General features: G+C 45.1%; 1 protein-coding gene across 3 annotated transcripts in view; it reads right to left on the reverse strand.

The window, feature by feature from the left end:
- NSF (N-ethylmaleimide sensitive factor, vesicle fusing ATPase) overlaps positions 1-25,779 on the reverse strand; it is a 170,988-nt gene that overhangs the window by 2,131 nt on the left and 143,078 nt on the right. For 2 of the 3 annotated variants that reach the window (XM_067556201.1, XM_067556200.1), the window contains exons 18-20: positions 9,431-9,565; positions 8,537-8,650; positions 143-198 (exon numbers count right to left, since the gene is read on the reverse strand). In XM_067556201.1, coding sequence (XP_067412302.1) covers positions 143-198; positions 8,537-8,650; positions 9,431-9,565 — 305 coding nt within the window. Of the gene's footprint in view, positions 1-138; positions 199-8,536; positions 8,651-9,430; positions 9,566-25,779 lie in introns of those variants that run through there. The other variant, XM_067556202.1, reaches the window with a different exon arrangement.

Genomic DNA, 25,779 nt, shown 5'->3' on the forward strand with positions numbered 1-25,779 from the left:
TAAAAGAGCTATTAAAACCCAGGTGCCCAATGCTGCTGTCAGATACTCTGGTGCAATTCCCCGTGATGTCAGGAGTGGCACCGCTGCATCTGAGAGCAGCACTGGGTCCTGGAGTAGCCTTTAAAATATGATTTGTACTTACGCCCCTTCTTCTCTTAGGAGTGCCAGGAACTTCCTTACCCGATACTCAGGATCCATCTAAAACAAAACCAAGATGAAGGGATGCTCACTAGCAGCCAGCATGGATTTACTAAGAATAAATCATGACAAACAAGCTTGATTTCCTTTTTTGACAAGGTAACGTTTTGGTGGATAGGGGGATTGCGCTGGACATAATATACCTGGACTTCACAAGGCTTTTAACACAGTCCCACATGACAGACTCGTAAGTGAGCTGGAGAAATGCACGCTCAGTGGAGCTACCATTAAATGATACATAATTAGTTACACAACCATGAACAAAGAGTAGCTATTAACGAAATGGTATCGGATCGGAAGGAGGGCTAAAGTGGGGCTCCACAGGGATCTGGTCTGGTGTCATTTCACATCTTTATTAATGTCATGCCACGACAGGGTCCCCAGGCTGCAACCTGGACTGTGGGACCGTGAGCGTTCTGTGTCACCAACCTGGGCTGGCCCTCACTCTGTGATGCTGATGTTAAGTTACAAACCTCTGGCAGGCACTGCACTTAGCTAGCCATCTACAGACAGGGACACACCCAACTGAGTTACACGAACGATTTCCCAACCACTCATGAACCAACAATAGAGAGACACCTGCCAATTCCCCCCCAGCTCCCCAGCCTTGCACCCCAGAACTGTACCATCTTACGCTGGTCAGAAGCCCAACCAGTGTAAGTTCATTACCCAATCCACTCCTCCCTCGACGTGGAGAGGACACACACTAGCCTTTGTAAACTGAGCTGAAATTTCCCAAGCGCTTCAACCAAACACACTGTTTTAGGTAAAATATAAAACAGATTTATTAACTACAGACAGATCGATTTTAAGTGATTATAAGTAGCAAGCATAGAGATCACAGTTGGTTAACAAGAAATAAAAATAAATTCACAGTCTAAGTTCTTTAAACTAAACAGGATTTGAATCAAGCAGAGTCTCACCCTGACAGATGGTGTAGTTCCTCAATACACAGGCTGAAATTCTTTTCCAGCCTGGGACCCCCTTCCCCCATTCAAAGTCCTTGTCCTCCAGATGTTTCTCCAGGTGTTGAGTTGGGGGGAGAGAGACCAAGTGATGATGGCACTTCCCCACTTTTATATGTTCTTTCAGCTTGCTGGAAAGATCTTTTGCTGTGATGTGGAGATCAGATAGTCCCCAGTGGTCAAGTCGTCTTCACTCCCTCCACAATTCAACACTGGAATCACGTCTGGAAAAAAAGACTGAACTGGGAAGGGGGTTCCAGGCTGGAAGAGCGTTCCAACCTGCGTATTAAGGATCTTGTACTATCTGTCAGGGTGAGACAGTGCTTGATTCAAATCCTGTTTCATTTGTAGAACTTGTCTTAGACAGTGAATTTATTCTTGTTTCTTAAGTAAGCAACTCTGATCTTCTATGCCTACCACTTATAATCACTTAAAATCGATCTGTCAGTAGTTAATAAATCCGTGTAATATTTTACCTAAAAGAGTGTGTTTGCTTGGGAAATCTCAGCTCCGTTTACAAAGGCTTTTGTGTGTCCTCTCCACATTGAGGGAGGAGCAGACTGAGTAATGAACTAACAATGGCCAGGCTTATGACCAGTGCAAGATGGTACAGTTCTAGGGAGCAAGACTGGGGAGCTGGGGGGAATTGGCTGGTGCCTCACTACTGTTGATTCATGAGTGGCCAGAGAAAGCATTCATGTATCTCAGGTAGGTGTGTCCCTGCCTGTGGATGCTGTGTAAATGCAGTACCTGCCAAAGGTTTGTAGTTTCCTGACAGCATCACAGTGTAAGAGGCAACCCAGGTAAAGATTCATACATTCTAGCTGGGTATGGGGCTCCACATGCTGTTTTGCTAGGTGATAACAGTGTCCGGAGGGGTTTGCTGGCACAGCAGTATCCCAGTTCCAGGCTGCACCCGAGGGGAACCTGTCACAAGGTGTTCTGAACCTGACAACATATTTCAGTCACATAGAATCATAGAAGATAGTGTTGGAAAGGACCTCAGGAGGTATCTACTCCAATCCCCTACTCAAAGCAGGACCAACCGCAACTAAATCTTCCCAGCCAGGGCTATGTCAAGCCAAGCCTTAAAAACCTCTAAGGATGGAGATTCCACCACTTCCCTAGGTAACCCTTCCAGAGCTTCACCACCCTCCTAGGGAAAACGTTTTTCCTATTATCTAATCTAGACCTCCCACACTGCAACTTTAGACCATTGCTCCTAGTTCTGTAATCTACTAACATTGAGAACAGCCTAGCTCCATCCTCCTTGGAGCCCCCCTTCAGGAAGGCCGCTATCAAATCCTCCCTCATTCTTCTCTTTTGCAGACTAAATAAGTCCAGTTCCCTCAGCCTTCCCTCATAAGTCATGTGCCTCAGCCCCCTAATCATTTTTTGTTGCCCTTCACTGGAATCTCTCCAATTTGTTCACATCCTTCCTGTAGTGGGGGGCCCAAAACTGGACACACTACTCTAAATGTGGCCTCACCAGTGCCGAAAAGAGGGGACTAATTACTTACCTCCATCTGTTGGCAATGCTCCCCTAATGCAGCCCAATGTGCCGTTAGCCTTCTTGGCAGTAAGGGCACACTGCTGACTCATATCCAGCTTCTTGTCCACTGTAACTCCCAGGTTCTTTTCTACAGAACTGCTACTTAGCTAGTCGGTCCCCAGTCTGTAGCTGTGCGTGGGATTCTTCTGTCCTAAGTGGAGGACTCTGCACTTGTCCTTGTTGAACCTCATCAGATTTCTTTTGGCCCAGTCCTCCAATTTGTCTAGGTCACTCTGTATCCTATCCCTACCTTCCAGGGTATCTACCACTCCCCCCAGGTTAGTGTCATGTGCAAACTTGCTGAGGATGCAATCCACCCCATCCTCCAGATCATTAATGAATAAAATCGGCCCCAGGACCAACCCCTGGGCACCATGCTTGTTACTGGCTGCCAACTAGACACTGAGCCGTTGATCACTATCCATTGAGTCTGATAATCTAGCCAGCTTTCTATCCACCTTATAGTCCATTCATCCAACCCATACTTCTTTAACTTGCTTGCAAGAATACTGGGGAGACCATATCAAACGTGGTGATAAAGTCAAGATATATCACATCCACCACTTTCCCCACATCTACTGAGCCAGTTGTCTCATCATAGAAGGCGATCAGGTTGATCAGGCGTGTACAACACCACTTCACGACTACACATACAATAGCTCATACAATCCAACAAGATATGAATGTTCGACAGACTTTTAAAATGATACCTCAACAAGGCCGACTTTGTACAAAACATATCATAATTAAGTGACTGTGGTGAATAAGGGGGTCTGGGGTGCTACTCCAAGGTCCAGAGTGCCACACCTGGATGTAGCAATAGAGAGCACACTGATCAAATTTGCAGATGATACAAAGCTAGGGGGGGCTTGCAAACACTTTGGAGGATAGAGCTAAAATTCAAAGGGATCTTGATAAATTGGAGAAATGGGCTATAGAAAACAAAAGGTAATATAATGAAGACAAATGTAAGGTGCTACACTTAGGGAAGAAAAACCAAATGCGGAGATATAGAATGGGGAATAACTGACTCAGCAGAAGCACTGCTGAGAAGGATCTGGGAGTTGTGGTGGATCATAATCTCAACATGAGTCAATAATGTAATGTTGTTGCAAAAAAAGCAAATACAATTTTAGATTGCATTAACAGAGGCACAGCATGCAAGTCATGGGAGGTGATAGTACCGCTCTACCAGTCACTGGTTAGGCCTCAGTTGGAGTACTGTGTCCAATTTTGGCCACCGATGTATAGAAAGGATGTAGAGAAACTGGAAAGGATCCAGAGGTGAGTGACAAACATGATCAAAGGGATGGAACGCAAGCCATATGAGTGAAGGCTGAAGGAACTGGGTATGTTTAGTTTGGAAAAGAGGAGATTAAGGGAGGACATGATAGAGGTCTTCAAATACTTGAAAAGCTGCCATAAAAAAAGATGGAGAAAAATTTTCTCTTTTGACACAGAGGGCAGGACAAGAGGCAATGGGCTCAAACTACAGCATAACAGATTTAGATTAAATCTCAGGAAACTGTAAGAACAGTGGGACAATGGAACAAATTGCCTAGGGAGGTTGTGGAATCTCGTTCACCGGAGTTTTTCAAAAGGAGGCTGGATAGCCATCTGTCTTGGATGATTTAGACACAACAAATCCTGCTTCTTGGCAGGGGGGTTAGACTAGATGACCCTTGTGGTCTCTTCTAACCCTATGAATCCATGATTCTATGAAAGAAGTCTCATAGGAAACAGGAGATGCACTCTCCAGGCTATCATAAAGAAATTAACAAAACTAAGACAATCCAGCAGAATCTCATACATGAAGACTGAACGCATCTTGGGATTAAGAAATGAAGGTTAGATTTCTGATGGATTATGGAGGCAGGGGAGAGGCTTGTTTCTGACACTCCTCCTCCCAAGCAGGACCAATGAGGAGTTTGAGATAACACCATTTTGAAATTAGAGAATGCAGTTTCCTAGTGTTTTATTTACATTATATTGCATCTCACACAGTTTGATGACAAGCGCCACATTCAGTTGTTTATTATGGAACCTTTGACTGTTACAATGAAGTATGATGGCCAGTGCTGGAAATATTCCATAGGGACAGTCCGAAGTTTACAAATGCTGTAGTTTTGTAACTAGGGAATCAAATATTTTATCTGAAGGGAGCATTCAGATCCACTCTTAGCAAAATGAACACAAAAGGAGGGCTAGCTGCAACATGCTCATTGGCCTCATGACCAATGCTTGGATAGATACAGGGTAATATTCAATCTGAACAGCACAGGAGTGCCATAAGAGATACTAGAGCATACATTTCCTCTATTATATGTTTTATGTTCCTATAGTTAAAGGAAATTTTCCACTGATTCCAGATGTATGAAAAAAACAATATACATATACAAATGGAGAGGAAGTTGACGGCAATGACTATAAATTAGTACTAAAAAAATGCAGACTATTGATAAGTTATGCTAAAGGTATTAATGAAAAAAATCTCTGACCACGATGGACGGTAAGAAGGATATTATAAAACTACAATAGGAACTAAATAAATCCTAGCAATGGTATAAGTCTGATACTAGATAAGGATAGTAAAATTGTCAATAGTGATGAAGAAAAGGCCGACATGTTCAAACACTATTTCTATTCCATGTTTGGAAAGGAGCTTCATGATATATTCATATTTCACAGTTATAACCAAATATTATCTATGAGAACAGCAAGTAAGAATATTAAACAGCAGCTACCAAAGTAGACTATTTTTAAATCTGCGGGAATGGTTGCACTCAAGAATTTTTAAAGAATTGGCTGAGTCGTTCTGAGCCACCGATCTTGATTTTTAACAAATCTTGGAATGTTGAGGACGTTCCAGAGGACTAGGGGAAAAAACTACTGTTGTGTCATTATTTCAAGGGTAAATAGGATGACTTGGGTAACTCTAAGTTGGTTAGCTTGACACTGATCCTGCACAGTTAAAAACTTAAATGATAGAGGCTTAATTAATGCCTATCAACATGGTTTATAGGAAACAGGTTGTCAAACAAACTTGATATAGTATTTTGCTGAGATTACAAGGTTTGTAGACAAAGATAACTGACATAAGACATCAGTAAGGTATTTGACTTCCTCTTCTGCAATATTTTGATTAAAAATAGCAATATGCAAGATCAATGCAGTATATATTAAATGGATTAAAAACTGACTGATAGATCTAAAAAACTAATTGTAATTAGCCTACTGGAGTATTTCTAATGGGGCCCCCCAGCACTGTATTCATGGCCCAATACCATTTAATGTCTTTGACAGTGATCTGGAAAAAAACTGAAAATCATTACTAGTAAAGTTGGCACATGACTCAAACTGGTGGAGTGATAAAAAATCATAAAGACAGGTCACTTGTCCCGAACAACATGGATCGTTTCGTAAGCAGGACTCACTTGAACAAAATGTATTTTGATCCAAGCAAATGGAGGCCATATAGCTAGGAAGCTAGAAAGTAGGCTGCATTTACAGGACACAGGACTGTTTGTGAAAGTAGCAACTCAGAAAAGAACTTAAGGGTCAAAGGAAAACAACTGAACACGAGCTCATGGTACAGCACAGTGCTGAGAAAGCAAACAATCCTTGGCTGTATAAGCAGCAGAATATGAAGCAAAAGGAGAGAGTGATACTGACACTATACACACAGCATTGGTGAGACCATAACTCTATATACTGTGTCCAGTTCTGATGTCCACACTTCAAAAAGAATATGATTTATCCAAGAGAAGGTGAAGAGGTGATTTGGACAGTCTATAAATACCTGAATTGGGGGACCATTTCCAATCATGGGGCTCTAGCAAACACAGGCATAAACTAGTTCCAGTGACTGGAAACTGAAGCGGGACAAATTTAGACTAGAAATAAGATGCACATTTTTAACAGTGAGGGTAATTAACCATGGGAACAAAATACCTAGGCATGTGGTGGATTTGCCATCACTTGGAGTCTGTAAATCAGGATTAGATGTCTGTCTAGTAGACAAGCTCTAGCTTACCCAGAAGGTATGGGCCTGAGGCGTCACTTCACTTAGTTAATTCCATTACTTGGCTAATTAGGAATCTAGGCCAGAGAAGCATTTTGGTCCCTTAAGATCTATGAATATGAACTTTCTCTCATCAACTGTGAACATGTGACTGGTTTCCTGTATCTATGGCAATGAAGCACATCTGAGACTTGTGTGAAAAGCTAGGATTTTCTGCAATACAGAGATATCAAATGTGTGAGAGACTGTATATAAAGGAGCTATGCAGAATTCAAATTACTTTAATTAATTAATGGCCATGGATCACATTGCTACCAACCAAATGCATATCCAAAATCTGTATAAGCCACAATTTGCTCTCATTATCCACCTCTCTATTTAACGTATTGAAAATGACTAAAGTTAAAATGCTGCCTACTTTCCCTCAGATTGGTCTATCAGGGATTCAAATCATCTACGAAATGATCACCTTGTTAAAAAATCACTTGAAATGCTTGAACATGTATTTGGGTTGTAAGCAACGACATTCTTAGAAACATTCCAGAACAGCAGCCCGTTTACCAAGGGGGGAAAACACCTTGCCCTTTAGCAACAGTGCTCACCAGTTAGCATGCAGCTGTGGGGAAATCTGGTGCAATTTGATTCCCACTCTCCCAATTTCAGAACTGCCCTTACTCTGCACATCTTTAATCCTGGAGTTTTAAAAGCATCAATGTTCAAGGTCACAATCTAACCAAACTCATTTCCCTGTCTTAGAAGGGAATCTATTGTCAAGATTTTAAGTAAAATTGGCTGTAATTGTAACTAACCTCGCGGGTCTGAGCCCATTAAACACATTTAATGCGTGTGAGCAATGACTTGCCTGTAGGTATGGAATTAAAAGTCAAGGGAAAGAGAGGAAGACGTAATCTAGATAAATGACTTTATTCCCTCAGGTGACATCTAGTTAGAGCAGATCCTCAGTGCTGCGCAAGTTGTAACAGAATTGTGAATAGTGAACAGAGGGGGTACATGACTTATGTGCTGCTAAACTACATGCCTCTTCATTTCTGCTCAGTGTCTCGTAGGAAGATCTAAAGACAGTTCATTCAGCTGCACCAAACCCATTTGATGTAAAAAAGGGGGATTGGGAGGGAAAGTTTCAAATGTAGAAGGGCTTTGAAATGTCAACCTGAGGATTATGCCCAAATGCTACACACACACTTTTAGCCGCGATACACAGTGGAGCATATGCTTGACGGCTAGTTTGCAGGCACAGGATATACAAGGGTGAGGGGATAAGAGCTACATATTTCTACCCTAGGCAATTATTTTCTTTAAAGTGCTGAAAGTGGAAAATGAAGAGAGCAGAATAGCTTGACAGATTTATCTTCTTTCAGGGAAAGAGCCGATACACCTGCACAGGAAACTTTTTCATAACAAAATCCTCAGTTATCATTATCTGCAATCTTGTCACTTATGCTAGAGAAGGCAATTCATTAAAGGCAGGTCAACCCAGATCCTCTGGTCTGCAGACACTCTTCTCTGAAGACCAACTTTATAAAGCTCATCGTCATTCTAGTTTTTAAAGATCTCCCAGTGGATTGAGACTAGGTGCTCTCTCTGCTGATTGGAGCTGAAACCTACTTATGGGAATCTGCAAGCAACACTGTTGCCTCTTTTGAAAAGTAACATGTTCAAAACATAACAGACCCAATACAGGGCTCCCAACTTAGCAGCGACAAGGGTCTGTGGGCCACAAGGTGTTTTCACGAGTGTTCTAGTCTCTCTAGCACACCCCTGAAGCAAAAAGCCTCTTACTTGTAATGACATCTCGATCAACATCAGCAGCTTCTTGATTCCGATCCACACTTTCTTCCCTTGGACGTGCTGTGCAATGGTGCTGCGTTCTTTATCCTTGAAGTTCCCAAGAAGCTGGAAAGAAACCCAGAAGATAGCCAGCAGAATTAGATGGATAATTGTGCCAGCCACACTGCTGAGTGCAGAATTAGAAAACAGTCCTTAGCTTAGTCTTGGAAAGTTAAGAATAACTACCTGGAGGTGCTCCAGGAACAACAATACCAGGATTCTTTTATGGCATAGCTGTTATAAACAATATCACATAGAGCCAACCTTTCACTGATTTACTTTCTCAATGTTATATCCTATGCTAGTTTTCCCCATATGGTAGAGTATATATGGAACGTAGTGATGTATGTTAGAGCAACCTTACAAAATGGTGTCTGGCTGGTGAGTCTTGACCACATGCTCAGGGTTTAACTGATCGCCATATTTGGGGTGAGGAAGGAATTTCCCCCCAGGGCAGATTGGCAAAGGCTCTAGGATATTTTTCACCTTCCTCTGTAGCATGGGGCTCACTTGCTGGAGGACTCTCTGTACCTTGAAGTCTTTAAATCATGATTTGAGGACTTCAATAACTCAATCTTAGGTTAGGGGTCTATTACAGGAGTGGGTGGGTGAGGTTCTGTGGCCAGGAGGTCAGACTAGATGATTATAATGGTCCCTTATGACTTTATAGACTGAGTCTATAGTGAAGGGGGCCATTGTTTCAAAATGCAGCTCTACTGCCCTCTCCCTGCAGACAGCTTTTGATTCCATTAATTCAGTGCTCTATTGCACGGGATATTATTCACACTAATAGAGCTCCTTCAGGCGGTCTCTCAGCCATCTTGTCATGCAGGAGGTTCTCCTTACCTCTAAGGCCTCCATCAGCTGCTCTCCTGTCGCAATATTGGGTACATGAATGGTGGTGCTGAAAGCATCTAGCATTTCCATTTCCTCCAGGACATCTTTACGGCTGGTGGTTCCAATGATTAAAAGCTTGCGACCCTGCCCATATAAAAGGGAATAAATGTCAAGAAAAGAAAGAAAAAAGAAAAGCACAGGAGTCACCCTTGGGGGATTCGGTTAACTGCAGGGAAAACAGACGGGCTCCCCTGGAGGAAAAATGCTGCTTAAAGCCCTAACAACATGTCTCTAAGAGACTGAAAAATGAGATATCTCATTTAAAATACTGGTAGTCCCCAGCACAAATCTTTACCAAGACAATGTCTAAGTATAAGACTAAAGAAATCAGAATCCTTCTTGTCCATCAGGAGTCAGAAGGGACCAAAAAAATGCCATGTTAAGCCCCATCCATAAAGCCTGCTTATCGGAAATTTTCTGCTAAAATGAACATTGGTGACCTGTGCATTATCGTTACGGTTCAGAGTTAACACTCACTGAGCACGCACAGGTCTCAGAGCTGGACATTTTGTGGCTGTGATGACTGCTGGGAGCCCTGGCATGAAAAGTTCCAGCCACTTTCAGCATTTTTACCATGGGTCAATGTAAAAATGTCAGAATTGCCCGAGTCTTATGTACAGAACTCCCCTCCCAGCCAACAAGCAAGGCCAACAAGCACCTCACTGGATTATGTTCTGAAGTGGTGTTTTCCACAACCAGAAAGGACAGAAACATAATAATTGTTTTTTGAAGTCAACACGAAAGCTTAAATTCCGATGAAAATAATGTGAGAAGCAGAGAAGAGCCAGTCTGGCACATCCAGAGCATCTGCTCCCCCTACATCCAAAGCCCTTTTTACTGCGTTAGACACCACACTGTGATGAAGGTACCACCTCCAGGACACAGCATGCTGGACGCCTGACTAAAGCTGATAGGGCTGAATACTAGTCACTGGAAGTGCAGTTAACACACAGAGGAGACGTCTGGCCCATATTTAAGAAGTCTCATTACCAACAGCTCCCAGGTTCATGACTGGGCACACAGTGAGTCAGGAAAGATTTGGGGATTGTGGTGGATAATCAGCTGAACATGAGCTCCCAGTGTGCTCCTTGCTATGTCTACACAGGGATAAAAGACTCACAGCATGATCGTGGCTGGCCCAGGTCAGCTGACATGCTTGCGGGGCTCAGGCAATGAGGCTAAAAATTCCTGTGTAGACATTTGGAGTTGGGCTGGAGCCCATGTTCCGGGAACCTCCATCCTCACAGGATCCCAGAGCTCAAGCTCCAGCCCAAGCATGAACGTCTATGCAGCAATTTTTCAGGCCTGGAACCCGAGCCTGAGTCAGCTGACCCAGGCCAACTGCGGGTTTTTCGTCCCTGTGTGGACATACCCACTGTGGGTAACAAAAGAGTGAACGCAATCCTGGGATGCATAAACAGAGGAATCTCAAGTAGGAGAAGAAAGGTTCTTTGACCTCGATTCGGCACTGGAACACTGTGTCCAGTGCTGGAGCCCCCAGTTCAGAAAAGCTGTTGATAAACTGGAGGGCTGAGAGAAGGGCCATGAGAACGATTGCAGGATTAGGAACCCTGCCTTTCAGTGGGTAGGCTCACGGAGCTTGATCTACTTAGGGCCAAAGACACTGGATCCCTGCAGGCGCAAGGTGTGGAGGAGGCTGCAGTCCTGGCAAGGCAGAGCATAAAGCCCTGGCCAGGCCTGTGAGGAGGAAGATGAGCCCCAGGGCCACTTGGGCGGCCACCCTGCTGCTAAATGACTCCATTCTCCTCCTTCCAGTCCTGGCCAGGAATCTCTGGTCCACCAGGCCAGGACCAGACCTGAGTGTCTTGGGCTCCCCAGCTGCACAGGGAGCCCCCTGCAGCCTGCTGGCAGCCCTGCCCTAACATAACCCCAACCCTCCCCCCCACCTCCCCCCCGCTTAATTTCCTGCAACTGTAAAAAGTGAAATAGTTAAAAAATTTTAAAAAACTATATTAATCACTGAAATGGCAAAAAAATTGAATTCTGCCAAGTCTAGTTAGCAGCAAAGGACAGCTTAAGAAGCAGGGAATGGAACTGATAGCGGGGAAGGAGGACTCAAAAGTGCCCGCTGCAAACACAAACTGACCTCTTCACCATGTCATCCTGGAACTAAACAAATCCTGAACCATGAAACATATGACACTATCGAAATCTTACCGTTCAATACTCAGAGCTCTTAGCGAGTCCCACAAAACTACACCATGCCAACCAGAAAACAAAACAGCTTCATATCAGGTCAGCTTCGTTCTCACTTTTACACTCTAAAAAACACAAGGCTTTTGTTGTTTGTTTTAAAGATCTTGCATTATTACCATTAGACCCCACTCTGTCCCCCAGCACTTGCTCTTGTTTTTAACTCCTAGGAAACACAAACTCATTCTAGCCACTACAGTGGTCAGAATAGGGAGAGAGAAGAAAGAAAGGCTCAACAGACTAACATGGAAAGAAGCAAAAGCAACCAACCAAAGGGAATGGGACAAGAGAAATGTCCAAAGGTACTACCAAAATTAAGAGTAAGTCAAATGATTAGAAAGACTACTTTTTCAAGGTGCTTTATAACCCTCAACTAGTGAGTCCGTACCACGCCTGTGGAAGGGGTGAGTATATATCCCATTTTACATTTGCCGAAAAAAGAGGCAAGCAATTTGCTCCCAGTCCTGAGCTGCAATCACTAGACAACCCTGGCTCTGAGTCAGGGGTAACATGTTAGGACTTCTTTGCAATTTTTAATTTAAACATTGCTTTTTCTGCTCCTTAAGAGTCAGAGATAGATATCTGCTGATACTTTGAAATAATGACTTGCTTTATTCACTGGCCAGAGACTGCATCTAATGGAAATCCCTGTGATCCAGGCAAGGGCAGTACTTGAGACAAGAAAGCCATATCTATGCTAGGGCTGTGAAGAAGGTTTCTTACCAATAATCTCCCTTATACAAGCAGTGCCTCCCATAATTTTGAGACATGTGGGCTGTTCCTCTCCATATGCAGTTCATGGAGATGGTCCAAAGTCGGAGCGTCACTTGTGCTGCCCCCTCTCCCCCTCCCGTCCTGCTTTCTGCCAGATAAGCCATTCCAAAATGGTGTAGAATTCATAGGCAGATATCAGTAACATCAATGGGAACACAACAACTATGTATAATTGACATACAGCCTGCATCATAATGATCCAACACTGAGAAAATATCTGACCCTTTGGGATAATGCCATCCAGGTTGGGCATAATTGTTGGAGACATTGCCAGTAGAAAGAAGTTTATCAGTAAGAAACCTTCTTTTCTGCAGCCCCACATCTTCCCAAATTCTGAGATATCGGGGAAGCAGTAAGCAGTGAACAGAAACTGGGAGAGTAAGGTGAGAAATCCAACAACAAGATGGAAAAGGAAAAGAAAGAAAAAGGGGACCACCTCCCCCCTCTTTAAAAAAAAAAAATAATAATAATAATTGTTCAAAGGGCAAAAATCATTTTTGGGCCAGTACCAGCACACTTCTGCCAAAAGAGGTGTCTGCTGCTGACAGAAAGTCCACTTTATAGTGCTTGATGAAGGTGTTGGCTGACGACCTCTTGGATGCTCTGTAGATCTCTAATGTGGAAGTTCTTACTTGTTCCACCCTTAAGGCAGCTAGAGATCTCATGGAGTGTGCTTCGATACCTTCCAGAGCAGGGGTTTCTGATGCCTTGTAGACATGAACAATACAAAGCCTAATCCACCTAGTGATGGACAACTTGGAAATGCGGAGTCCTTTACATTTAGGCTGGAAGGACACAAACAGGGAACCTGACTTCCTTGTGGAGTCCATGTACTGATGTAGAATTTCAATGCTTTTTTACATCTCTGTTGGATGTTGCGGCTTCAGACAGAATGAAGGCAGGATGATTGCTTGGGAATTATGGAAGGGAGAACTGGCTTTAGGAGAAAGGGACTCTGGAGTTCTCAGCACCACCTTGTCATTGTAGAACATAAAAATATGGTTCTTGCATAGATATTGCCACTAGCTGCGATACCCATCTAGCAGATAGGATAGCAACGAGAAAGCACGTTTTTATGTACAGCTACAAGGCTGTCACTAAAGTCAAGAGTTAAAAGGGATGATCTACTAAAGTCTTCAAAACACAATGCAAGATCCCATTTTGGGAAGATTGGCGTGACTGCCATCCTGACAGCCCTGAGGAACCTGGAGATCTAGAGGTTTTCTGCCAGGGATCCTGCAGACCCAGCAAAAAGGATGCTGCTGATATGGTACTGGACATAAGGCCCTTGTCTATGCTTTCCTGGAGAATGTCGAAAATAATAGAATCATAAAAGATTAGAGTTCGAAAGGACCTCAGGAGGTACTTCTAGTCCAATTCCCTGATCAATGCAGGACCAACCCCAACTAAACCATCCCAGCCAGGGCTTTGTCAAGCCTCACCTTAAAAACCTCTGTGCATGGAGATCCCACCACTTCCCTAGGGAACCCATTCCACTTTTTCCTAATATCCAACCTAGACTTCCCCCACTGCAACTTGAGACGATTGCTCCTAGTTCTGTCATCTACTATCACTGAGAACAGCCTAGTTCCATCCTCCCTGGAACCCCCTTTCAGGTAGTTAAAGGCTGCTATCAAATCCCCCCTCACTCTTCTCTTTTGCAGACTAAACAAGCCTAGCTCCCTCAGCCTCTCCTCATAAGTCTTGTGCTCCAGCCCCCTAATCATTTTCGCTGCCCTCTTCTGAACTCTTTCCAATTTGTTCACATCCTTTCTGTAGTGGGGGGGGCACCCAAAACTGGACACAATACTCCAAATGAGGCCTCATCAGTGCCAAATAGAGGGGAATAATCACTTCCTTTGATCTGCTGGCAATGCTCCTGCTAATGCAGCCCAATACGCCATTAGCCTTCTTGGCAATAAGGGCACAGTGTTGACTGATATGCAGTTTCTTGTCTACTGTAACCCTCAGGTCCTTTTCTGCTGAACTGCTGCTAACCAGTTGGTCCCCAGTCCGTAGCTGTGCATGGGATTCTTCCTCCTAAGTGCAGAACTCTGCACTTGTCCTTGTTGAATTTTGGTCTAATCCTCCAGTTTGTCTAAATTACTCTGTATCCTATCCCGACCCAGCAGAGTATCTACCACTCGCCCCAGCTTAGTGTCATCTGTAAGTTGCTGAGGGTGCAATCCACCCCATCCTCCAAATCATTAATGAAGATGTTGAACAAAACTTGCCCCACCACCGACCCTGGGGCACTCCACTTGTTACCAGCTGCCAATTAGACATTGAGCTATGGATCGCTACCCCTCGAGCCCAATGATCTAGCCAGCTCTCTATCCATTTTATAGTCCATTCATCCAAACCATGCTTCTTTAACTTGTTGATAAGAATACTGTGTGAGACCACATCAAAAGCTTTGCTAAAGTCAAGGTATTTCACATCCACCGCTTTCCCCACATCCACAGAGTCAGTCATCTCATCAAAGAAGGCAGTCAGGTTGGTCAGATCACCTTCCTCTCTTCCAAATGCCTCAAAATTGATTCCCTGAGGACCTGCTCTATGATTTTTCCGGGGACTGAGGTGAGGCTGAACGGCCTGTAGTTCCCCAGATCCTCCTCCTTCCCTTTTTTGAAGATGGGCACTATATTTGCCTTTTTCCAATCATCTGGGACCACCGCAAATCGCCACGAATTTTCAAAGATAATGGCCAATGGCTCTGCAATCACATCAGCCACTCCTTCAGTACCCTCAGATGCATTGCCTCCAGCCCCATGGACTTGTGCATGTCCAGCCTTTCTGAATAGTCCTGAATCTGTTCTTTCAGCACGGAGGGATGCTCACCTCCCCCCCATACTGTGCTGCCTGGTGCAGTAGTTTGGGAGCTGACACTGTCTGTGAAGACAGAGGCAGAAAAAGCATGGTTAGCATCCTAGAATTCCTAGGGACAACAATGCTCTTGGCACCAGGCACTGGACCTGGACCAGGACCAGATGAAAGAGTATACCTTCAGAGTTGAGGCTCTCCTGGATACTAGCAAAGTCTTGATGACTTTGGAAGATAGACACAGCATTGCTAAGGCTTCCCTTTCAATAACCAGGCTGTGAGCTGAAGCCGGTCTGTAACTGGATGGAGGAATGAGCCTTAGGAGACGATATCCAATCTCAATGGTAGCTGTAGCAGAGGTCCACAGTGAAGTCTATCAATCTGGAAAATGGAGGTCTCCTTGACCAGTTGGGAGTTATCAATATGACTTTCACTTGCTCCTTTTTATTTTCTGAATCACTTTCCCCAGGAGGGGCAGTGGGAATGCGTAAAGAAAGCCCTGTGGCCATCTATGTGAAAGGGAATCTGTTGTCATGGATTCAGAAATGGTCTCTTTGAAGGAATACCTTGGCCTCTGTGTTCTTGTAGCTCACAAACAAATCAGCTGATGGGAAACTGAATGACCTCAAGATTAGACCAAAGACCTGATTCAGGCACCACTTCAGATTGCTCAGTTGGCACCTGCTGAGCCAGTTTGCCTTCTAGTTCAGCTCCCTTTTTACTCCTGAGGGACAGGTGAGACTGCTCTGAACACTTCAATACTTCCATCACTTCTGGGTGTAGCTTTAGTCTCCTTATCCGCACCCGGTTGTTTATGTACGTGCCTGTGGTCGTGTTGTCTGACTGAAGCAGAACATTGTTTCCCTCCAGGGAGATCTGGAACTTTCAAAGAGCTAGATTGACTGATTTGAGTTCTAGAAGGGCTATTTTGTATCTCTTTTCCTTCAGGCTTCCCAGGTGGATTGAAAACCCAGATGAGCACCCCAGCCCTCCAGGATGGTGTCTGCAGTACGCATAAAATAATCTGGAAAGCATATGGGCAGGGCTTTGCAGGCACTCCCATGGAAGGTCCATGACTGTAAGGAGCTGAGAACCTAGATCGGGACTCACACTTGGTCTCATGAATTCCGAGGATTGGTTCCACACTCTCAGAAGAAAGGTTTGACGGCACCTGAGGTGCGATGTTACCCATGGAGTGATTCCTATACACAATACCAAAAACTGAAGACAATGAAGTACAGTAGGACTCCTGCAGGTTCAGAGTAAGGTGATAAGATTCTGGATTTCCTGGAACCTTTTGAATGATGGACAGATTTTTGCTATCAGATTGTGTGTGTTCACTCCCAGGTAAGAGACACTGGTTGAAGAAATCAGGGAGTTTTGACGACGATGAAGCCCATACGTGTTCAGGAGGTCCAGAGTCCAAGCTGTGGCTTTCTCTGCCACAGTTTGGGATGGGGCTCTGATCAGGATGTCATTAAGGAAGGGGTACAGGTGGATTGCCTGGCTCTGAGCCTGGCTATGATCACTACCAGCACCTTTTTGAAGACCCTGGGAGCCAAAGACAGTCTGACAGAGTGTTCAGTATTGGTAATGCTCCTGCCAAGAAGCAAATATCAGAAGCTTGCAATGATATGGAGTTATGGGGAGGTGAAGATATACATCCACTAGATTCACCGATGTCAGGAAGTCTCCCTCAGATAAGGAATACATCAGCAAGGTCAAGGTCTCCATGTGGAATTGTGTCTTGCTCGTCCTGTGCTTCTCAAGGTCAAGGATGGCTCTGACTGCCCTGTGCACTTCTGGACTACAAAGACGACAGAACAGAACTATACGGATCTCTCTTATGAGGGCATGCTTACTGATACTCCTATAGCCAGAAGAGGAGAAATCTCGTTCTGGATCAGCTCGTGTTTCGTGGGGTCCCTGGAAATGGTGGACTGGATGAAGAAAGAATGAGGCGGAGCCCTCAGCTTGGGGGAGTAACCCAGCTCACGATCTCCCTCACCCAGCTGTCCACTGTGGATGCACACCTCTTCTCCGTGAAGCAGGAAATTCTTCCTTCTAGCTCAGCTCTGGGTGTAAGCACATCTGATCATAGTCATAAGATGGTCTTGGAGACTGAGAAGCTGCCTGTGGGCTTTTCCAGAGCTTACCCCTGGATAATCTGCTGTCCCTTTGCTGGTACTTCTGCAAGGAAGATGGAATGAAATGAGCATCTCTCTCTGAACGCAGGTTTGTAGTCCCTTGTAAGGGCACTTTACAAGGATGGGAAAGACTGCTTGGATTTTGCTGTGTTTTCTGCCAATGCTTTGTTCAGTTTTTCCACAAGCAGGATGGAGTCTGTGAATGTTAATCTCTTTAGAATGGGAATTCACCTTCCAAGAGTGAAGCCATACATGGTGCCTGGTCACGGAGCTGTGTGCCACAGCTTTGCTGAAAATCCCATAGCATCCATTGAAACATCAGCTACTAACGTAGTTAGGGAGATTTATTTTTTATTATTATTATTTTTAAGATTTGGGTTAAATCAAGGTGATTTTTGTTCCATAGGACCTGCAGATCTTCCTCCAGAAAGGAGAGAGATGCTTTAGGAAAGCATGTTGCTGCAAAAGATGTTCTCAAGGTAACCGAAGAGGCCTCAAAGTCTTTTCTGAGAGAGATCTCCATTTTCCTATCTATCTGTCTGGTCCTTAAAGTAGAAGGACTAGAACAGAGGGAAACAATCTCCTAGTTAGGAGCCTCCTCCCAGATTATGTAGTGGTATCCTCTCACACTGAGTGTGCCCTCCTCAGAAGGGAACCCCAGTTACTAGGAAGAACAAGGAAATGGTAATGGGGGATTTAATTATTAGAAATATAGATGGATTTGTGATCACTGGGAGAAATGCATGGTAAATTACCACTTGGGTGCGAAGGCTGTGGATCTCACGAGACATCAAGACAGACCTATGTGCAATGTTGGAGGTTGTGGCACAATATTATCGGCATCACAGAAATCTGGTGGAATGAGGATAATCAATGGGACAAGGTAATACCAAGGTACAAAATATATAGGAGTGACAGCATAGGTCACACTGTTGGGGAAGTGGCTTTTTATGTGAAAGAAAACATAAAAACAAGAAAAGTAAAAATCAAAAACGAATCAAATTCTACCATAGAATCTCTATGGATAGAAATTGTATGCTTGAATAATAAGAGGATAGTAGTAGGAATACACTACTGACCACCCGACCAGGATGGGTGACAGTGATTGTGGTGAAATGCTCAGGGAGATCTGAGAGGCTACAAAGGCAGAAAATGCAATAATAATGAGGGATTTCCATTATCCTCACAATGACTGGATAAATGTCACCGCAGAAAGGAATGCAGAGACAAAATTTCTACACACCATAAATGACTGCCTCTTGGATCAGCTTATCCTGGTACCCACAAAGGGAGAGGCAATTCTTAATTTAGTCCTAAATGGAGCACAGGATCTGGTTCAACAATGAACTGTTCAATAATAGTGACCATAAATTAATTAAATTTAACATCTAGGTACGGAGAAACCCACCACAGTGGCATTTAACTTCAAAAAGGGGAACTACATAAAAAGGAAGCAGCTAGTTAAATAGAAATTAAAAGGAACACTCACAAGGGTGAAATGTGTGCAAACTGCATGGAGACTATTTAAAAGCACCATTAATAGAGGTTCAAACTAAATGTACATTCCAAAGAATAAAACAGTAAGAGGACCAAAAATTGCCTCCATGCCTAACGCCAAAGTAAGAGGCAACTGGACACAAAAAGGCACCCTTTAAAAATTGGAAGTAAAATCCTAGTGAGGAAAATAAAAAGGAGTGTAAACGCTGTCAAGTCAAATGTAAAAATATAATAAGGCAGATAAAGTAAGAATTTAAGAGCACCTAGGTAAAGACGCAAAAACTAAGTAAAAAAACGTAAGTACCTCAGAAGCAGGAAGGCTGTCAAACAATCAGTGGGGCCACTGAATGATCAAGATGCTACAGGAGCACTCAAGTAAGACAAGGCCATTGTAGAGATGCTAAATGAATATGTTGCATTGATCTTCACTGCAGAGGCTCTGGGGGAGATCTCCACACCTGAGCCATTCTTTTTAGGTGACAAATTTGAGGAACTATCCCAAACTGAGGTGTCAAGAGAGGCAGTTTTGGAACAAATTGATAAATTAAACACTAATAAGTCACCAGGACCAGAAGATATTCAACCAAGAGTTCTGAAACAACTCAAATATGAAACTGCAGAACTACTAAATGTGGTATGTAACCTATCATTTAAATCAGCCTATGTATCAGTGGACTGGAGAGTACTTAATATAAACATCAATTTATAAAAAAGGCTCCAGAAGAGATTCTGGAAATTACAGGCTGGTAGACCTAATTTCAGTACCAGGCAAACTAGTCGAAACTATAGTAAAGAACAGAATTATCAGATATTTAGATGAACATGATATGATGGGGAAGTCAATACGGCTTTGGTTTTTTGTGTTTTGTTTTTATGACGACTGGGTACTCACTGAAGGAGAGTGAGTAGTTGTCTCTCTCTGGAATTTCTGTCTCTTACTAGTGGGTTCGGTGGATCTATGAAATCCAGAGAACTGGGCAGGAGGCAATCTCTGGTCAGTATGAAACCTACTAAGCCTCCTTTTAGTTCGTAGGAGTGTACATATACAGAGATCTTAACATGGCCATGGAGTCCTTCAATGCGTGCGAGGACTCATTCCTAGTCTTCGAGAAGAGTTTTCAATCTTCAAAGAGGAGGTCCTCAACAATGTTCTGAGCCACTTTTTGGAACCATGACACCCTGATCATAACAATGGCTGTGGCTATGGATCTGGCAGTGGTGTCTGCAACATTTAAAAACACTTGGAGAGGTTCTGGCTAATATCAGGGCCCTCATTGCAGGGGCTCAGTAAGTGTTCTCTATGCTCCTGTGCAAGATGCTCAATAAAAGCTGCAAATGTATCATAGTTGGTGAAGTTGTACTTGGCCATGATCACCTGATAGTTTGCAATCCAAAACTGGAGGGTCACTGATGAGTAAGACTTTCAACCAAAAAGATCTAACTTCTTTTGGTCTGTGTCCTAAGGGATAGACCTAGAGTAATGTTATTCACTCCCACTCATTTACAGCATCCACTACTGGAGAATTTAGGTTTGGGGTAGGAAAACAAAAATTCTGAGTTCCTGGAGGGAACATAATATTTTTATCCCCCTTTTACAAGTTGGCAGGATGGTGGCAGGCATTTGCTATTCTGTCTTTGCTGGATCCAGGAGCACCTCATTAGTGGGTACAACAACCTGGGTGGGTGATGCCAATTGTAGAATGTCCAGCAGCCTGTGTTATGAGTCTTGGACCTCTTCAAGAGGTATCTGAAGGGTGTCAGCCACCCTCTTCACAAGGTCCAGGAATTGCTGAAAATCGTCAGCCACAGATGGTGGTGGAGGTATGACTGCCTCATCTGGAGACAAGAATTAAATAGGAGTTTGAGGAGCAGCCTCCTTATCTGCTCTAGACTCCTGATCTTCAAAAGTTTCCTTGTACTAGAGGACTGGTTGGGGGGACTGCGCAACCCTAGCCTCTCTATGCGACAGAGCCGGAACTATGGTAAATTGCTGTCAATACGCAGCCCAAGAGTCCCAATATGGGCATCCAGGAGACGGGGGGTGGCACCCAGAGTTGATCCCAGCATCCCCGCCATGGAAAAGGATCTTTATCAAAGTATGGGTTCCCATACAGATGGGGAAGGAGACTCTGCCCTGATATGGAAGAGACTGGCTGAATAGCTCCTTCCTCCTCAATATTCTGCAATGGGGGGGGGGGGGGAGGCCACCAGTGGAAAAGGGTGGAGAGTCTTGTGGTATCAGGAAGCAATAGTAATCTGGAGATTTGGGTCTTGGTACTGAATGTTGTTCGGTACCCATATGTAGTGGGGACTCCGGCTTGTCTAAGACAGATAAGTCCCAGGAGTACTACAATTCCTGAGATACCGAGTGGGGCGGTACTGACACAACGGCTGAGGTGGATGGTGCTATCAATTTAGAGTGTGTCTATGCAAGGGCTCGAGGTATCTGGTGCTTTGATTTGCTCAGTACCAAGGATGCCAAGTAGGAAACTACCGACGGTAAATCTGTACTAGAGGATGCCTGTAACACAGTCCAACTCACCCCCTTGCACCTCCTGCCGGCTATCTGGGGAATCAGCTCACAGCCAGTGGACCCCACTCTCTGCGGTCTCTCCCCCTTCGTCCTATCTCCACTGGACCTTCCTCATGACTCTGCACTCTGGCTGAGTGACAATCCATGTTCCTCCCCCTTCCGGGGGATTGTGCGGTCCGTTCTAGCCACTTCCCTTCGTGATCACCATAGTCCTGTCACCACTCCCATGGTGACCAGGAGAGGGACTGGGGCCTGCCCACTACCTCGGGTCCTGGCCCAGAGACTCTTTACGTGGCAGCCTTTCGCGGTCTCTCCCCCATAACTCCACCACAGATTTCCCTGGGCCACTTCCCCGCAGTCCTAGTACCTTCTCTGCCCTTGCTTCAGAGCATTCAGCTCTGCTGAGCCCCATCAGCCAGCCATTGCTCTGTCCAGAGTGCTGACAGTCCTCCCTCTTCGAGCTCCTGGGAGTCACTCTGCTTGCTCTGCAGCTCCCTTTTATACTGGCCTCCTGGGCCCTGACTGACCGCACACAGCCCCTTCCTATTGGCTACCTTTCTCACAGCCTCCCAGGGCCCTCTTAACCCTTTCCAGGACAGGGAGGGGCAGGCACCCTGTCACAGTGCCATTCTGGAGGAGTGCATATCCATGGCCTCCCGGACACACACAGACAATACCAGGGGGCCAGTTGGAGCCGCGCTTCTCTGTAGTGCTCCAGGACTTCCTGGGCTCATCAGTATTGAAGGAGTCCTTTATTTCTGTGGTACTGAGCAGGAGTTCAGGGCTTCTGACACCGTAGACATAGTGGGAGATTGGGGTCTTTTGGGAGCTGGTTTCTTTCGGTGGGAAATGGAGCTCTTCTTTGGAGCCTTCCTGCAGCTTTCCCCTTCTTAGTGAAGATCTGTGTCGAGGTCAAAGGGGCACTGGATCTGTCTGGAGACAGAAGTACAGGGAGGGTCTCTCCTGACCCAACTCGGAGGTAGGGCAAAGGGAGCACTCCATCTTCAGAAGTCTCAATTTGATCTCCCGGCTCTTCCATGCTCTGGACTTGAGAACCAGAACCAGTGACACTTCTGGGAGATGAGGGACTCTCTCTAACAAGGAGCCGTCGCTAACCGGGATAACCTCCTGACAAGAGAGGTAGTGTTTGAAGGTTGGCAAGCCAGGCATGCCCAGCCAGGAAAATAAGGCTCCCTGGAAAAGGGGAGGTAGAGGAAACAAAGTCAATCCTCTCACAAGTCAACTAGCTAACTACAGACTAACAGCGAACAGCAAACTGCTAACACTAAACTAATTTAAGAAAACTGACCAGTAGGAGTCGAGGCACGCACAAGGCAAACACGCTAGGGCTCGATCTCAGGCTGAGGCAATTAAGAAGGAACCGAGGGCGGCTTGCTGGGACAACCCTATCTGCCCTCAGTGTATGGGATGAGGTTTTAGAGATCCCCCATGTGTAGCCTGAACAGCCACTGCTAATGGAAAACCTCTGATCAAGGGCTCGAGAGGCACATCTGCACCTGAAGGGGGGCACCCAGCGGGACACTGCTCAAACAAGACAATTTATTTTCCACTGCTTGCCATTTTCCTTCACTAACTTTCATATTTTAGCAGATTAGATTGCAATGCAGATTGATGAAAGATTGGGAAATGCACAGAAACTTGTAACTAACTGAGGAGCTAATTTGAGTTTTGTTTTGAGCTTTGTTAAACAAGAGTAAGACAGTACAAGGAAGGTCATGACCCGGGGCAAGCTCAGGTCTAAACTTGTAAGATATGATCTCCAAATACACACAAAATATTACCAAGGCCATTCAATTGTGCTTGCACTTTTGTATATTCATTACCATCAACTTCTCATGAAGTAACCCTAGCAAGAGCTATCAGATCTTTGGACAGGTTATTCTAGTAAGACGTATTGGGCAATATAATGGGAGCAAAGTTGCCAGCAGCCTATGAATCTACAAAAAGGCTAAAATAGAAATGCCAGTTTTAAAAAGCAAATGTAAGTAAGTAAATGCTGCTTCACTGACAGATGATGTTCACCCTGCTACTGACATGCAGTTATTAGCAATAAAGTCAAGGCTGATCTACACTAGAGAGTTTTGTCAACAAAAGTCAGCTTGTGTTGACAAAACAGTGCTGGTGTACACACTGCAATCATCCCCCCACCGACAAAACTGCCCTGTTTTTTCAACAAAATAAAACCACCTGGATGAGAGGGGTAGCGCTATTGTCGGCATAGCTAGGGCAAGGCAGTGTCAATGTAAACACTGGGTCCCCTTACATTGGTGGAGGGGTTGTCATTCTGGTCAATTTCACCGCTCCCTTGGACTGGTTCCTGCTCTCTCCTGGGAGTGGGGCGAGAAGCAATGGTTGCTGCAACTACTGGCGGTGGGAGCCGGAACTGGGGAAGCTACAGGCGGCTGGAGCCCAGCTCCCAGATGCGAGCTGGGATCAGGCAAGAGGCAGGTGGCTGAAGCCTGGCGCCTGGCTGTAGGCTGGGATCATGCGGCTGCAGGTGGCTGGAGCCCGGCTCCCTGCTGTGAGCTGGGACTGGGAAAGTTGCAGGCGGCTGCAAGCCCAGCTCGCAGCAAGCAAGCTACCTGTGGCTGGAAGCCCAATTCCCAGCTGCAAGCCAGGATGTGGGTGGCTGGAGTCTGGCTCCCAGCTGAGAGCTGGGACTGGGCAAGCCGAGGGCTGCTGCAAGGCCGGTGGCTGGTTCCCAGTCTCCACTGGCTCTGGCAGCCATGTCCATTTCTGTAATTGACATGGCTGCCCCAGTGGAAAGAAGGTAGAGAAGCTTCCTGACTTCTTGCCCTGCTCCCAGCTGAGACCAGGAACCAGTCCCCTGGCTTGCAGTAGCCTGGGCGTCTCACCCTGCTCCCAGCTGAGAAGCCGTAGTGCTGGTTCCCAATCCCAGCTGGGAGCCGGGGCCAGAAGTCGGAGATTTTCTCCACCGGCTCCCTGCCCAGGCAGCCTTGTCAATTACACGGCTGAGCCATGAAATTGACCTGGCTGCCCTTCTTGCAAAAAGCAGGGAATGACTGCGCTGGCTGGGACTGGGGAGGGGAGAAGTCCCCGCGTGGCTGCCCCAGGCTCCCAGAGGGGACCGGGCAATGGGGGGGAGGGGGAGGAAGAGGGGCAGCCCACAGGGAGCCCAGGAGCCTGTGGGCTCCTGGCAGGGTGCTGAAGACGGGGCTCTCAGCTCCCCACACTACCCTTAGGTGGAAGTGCTCCTGGTGAGAGCAGTGTGGACATTAGCCACCGCTGTAATTACACACAACATAACATGTCAGCTTATTTTTTTAAGTGTAGACAAGGCCTCACAGTATGTAAAAATGCCCTGGATGGCGCTGAGACCAGAACGCAGTAACAGCACGTCCAACCTATGAAAAAGCACTAGTATTGCATTGCTGCTCTCTCACCCTCTCCTAAACTGGCAGAAAACCCACTAAAACCTTAGCACTGCGTGTTGTTATTCACGTTCTTTTATTTATTGTGTTATTTCTCTAGAGAGCTCAGAGAGCTGCTGTTTTATAAATGTCCATAAATAAAGTCTGATCATTAGCCCAAGTGGTCCCTCACCTAAGGACTGAAAAGTGACAAATGTCCACTGGGGTGTTAATAAATGGGATCAAACCCTACCTCCTCACTGCAAAAAGCAGCACAGGTGGAAGAATTCAAGTGAGAAAAATAAGCCACAAGTCAGGTGTTGATCCTTCATCTGAAGTACTTGTTTATAGGCTGAAAGGAATAAAAGACACTAAGCAACGTCTAACCCTTTTGCTACACAAAAGACAAGACTAACCCAATAATCCTTATCCATTGTGTGGGTCTCAGTCCTAACAAAACAGATTTGAAACACAGGCTTGGAAGCGGTATGATGCCATTAATACTAAAAAGGACCACTTTAAAAAACCCCAATGAACCACAGAAAGTGACATTCAAATGATGCAAAGGTCGGACACTGCCCCAAGATGGCCAAATCAGAGATAAGGTAGCAAGTGTGTCTCCAGTCACTGAAGCAAGTCCAGCTGTATGCAGCCATGAACACCGACTCAGTGTCCAAAACCTGCGACACATGGGACAAAACTCAGATGGGGCGATGGACAGAATCTCAGCCTGAACTCTGACTTTCCTTGCTTTTTTGGGCCTTCGCCATTAGAACACTATGTCTGACGGATCTGGGGACGAGAAGTACAGGTTTTGAATGCCAACATACAGCTCTCAACAAAATGATTAGGGTCAATTTACAAATATCATTGTTTAAAGCAAATACCAAGTCCTTGCTGTTCAAATTCAAGAACAAA

The sequence above is a fragment of the Emydura macquarii genome, unplaced genomic scaffold, assembly GCF_026122565.2.
Source record: "Emydura macquarii macquarii isolate MOO-44397 ecotype Brisbane River unplaced genomic scaffold, CSIRO-AGI_Emac_v2 contig_1692, whole genome shotgun sequence".
NCBI lineage: Eukaryota > Metazoa > Chordata > Testudines > Chelidae > Emydura > Emydura macquarii.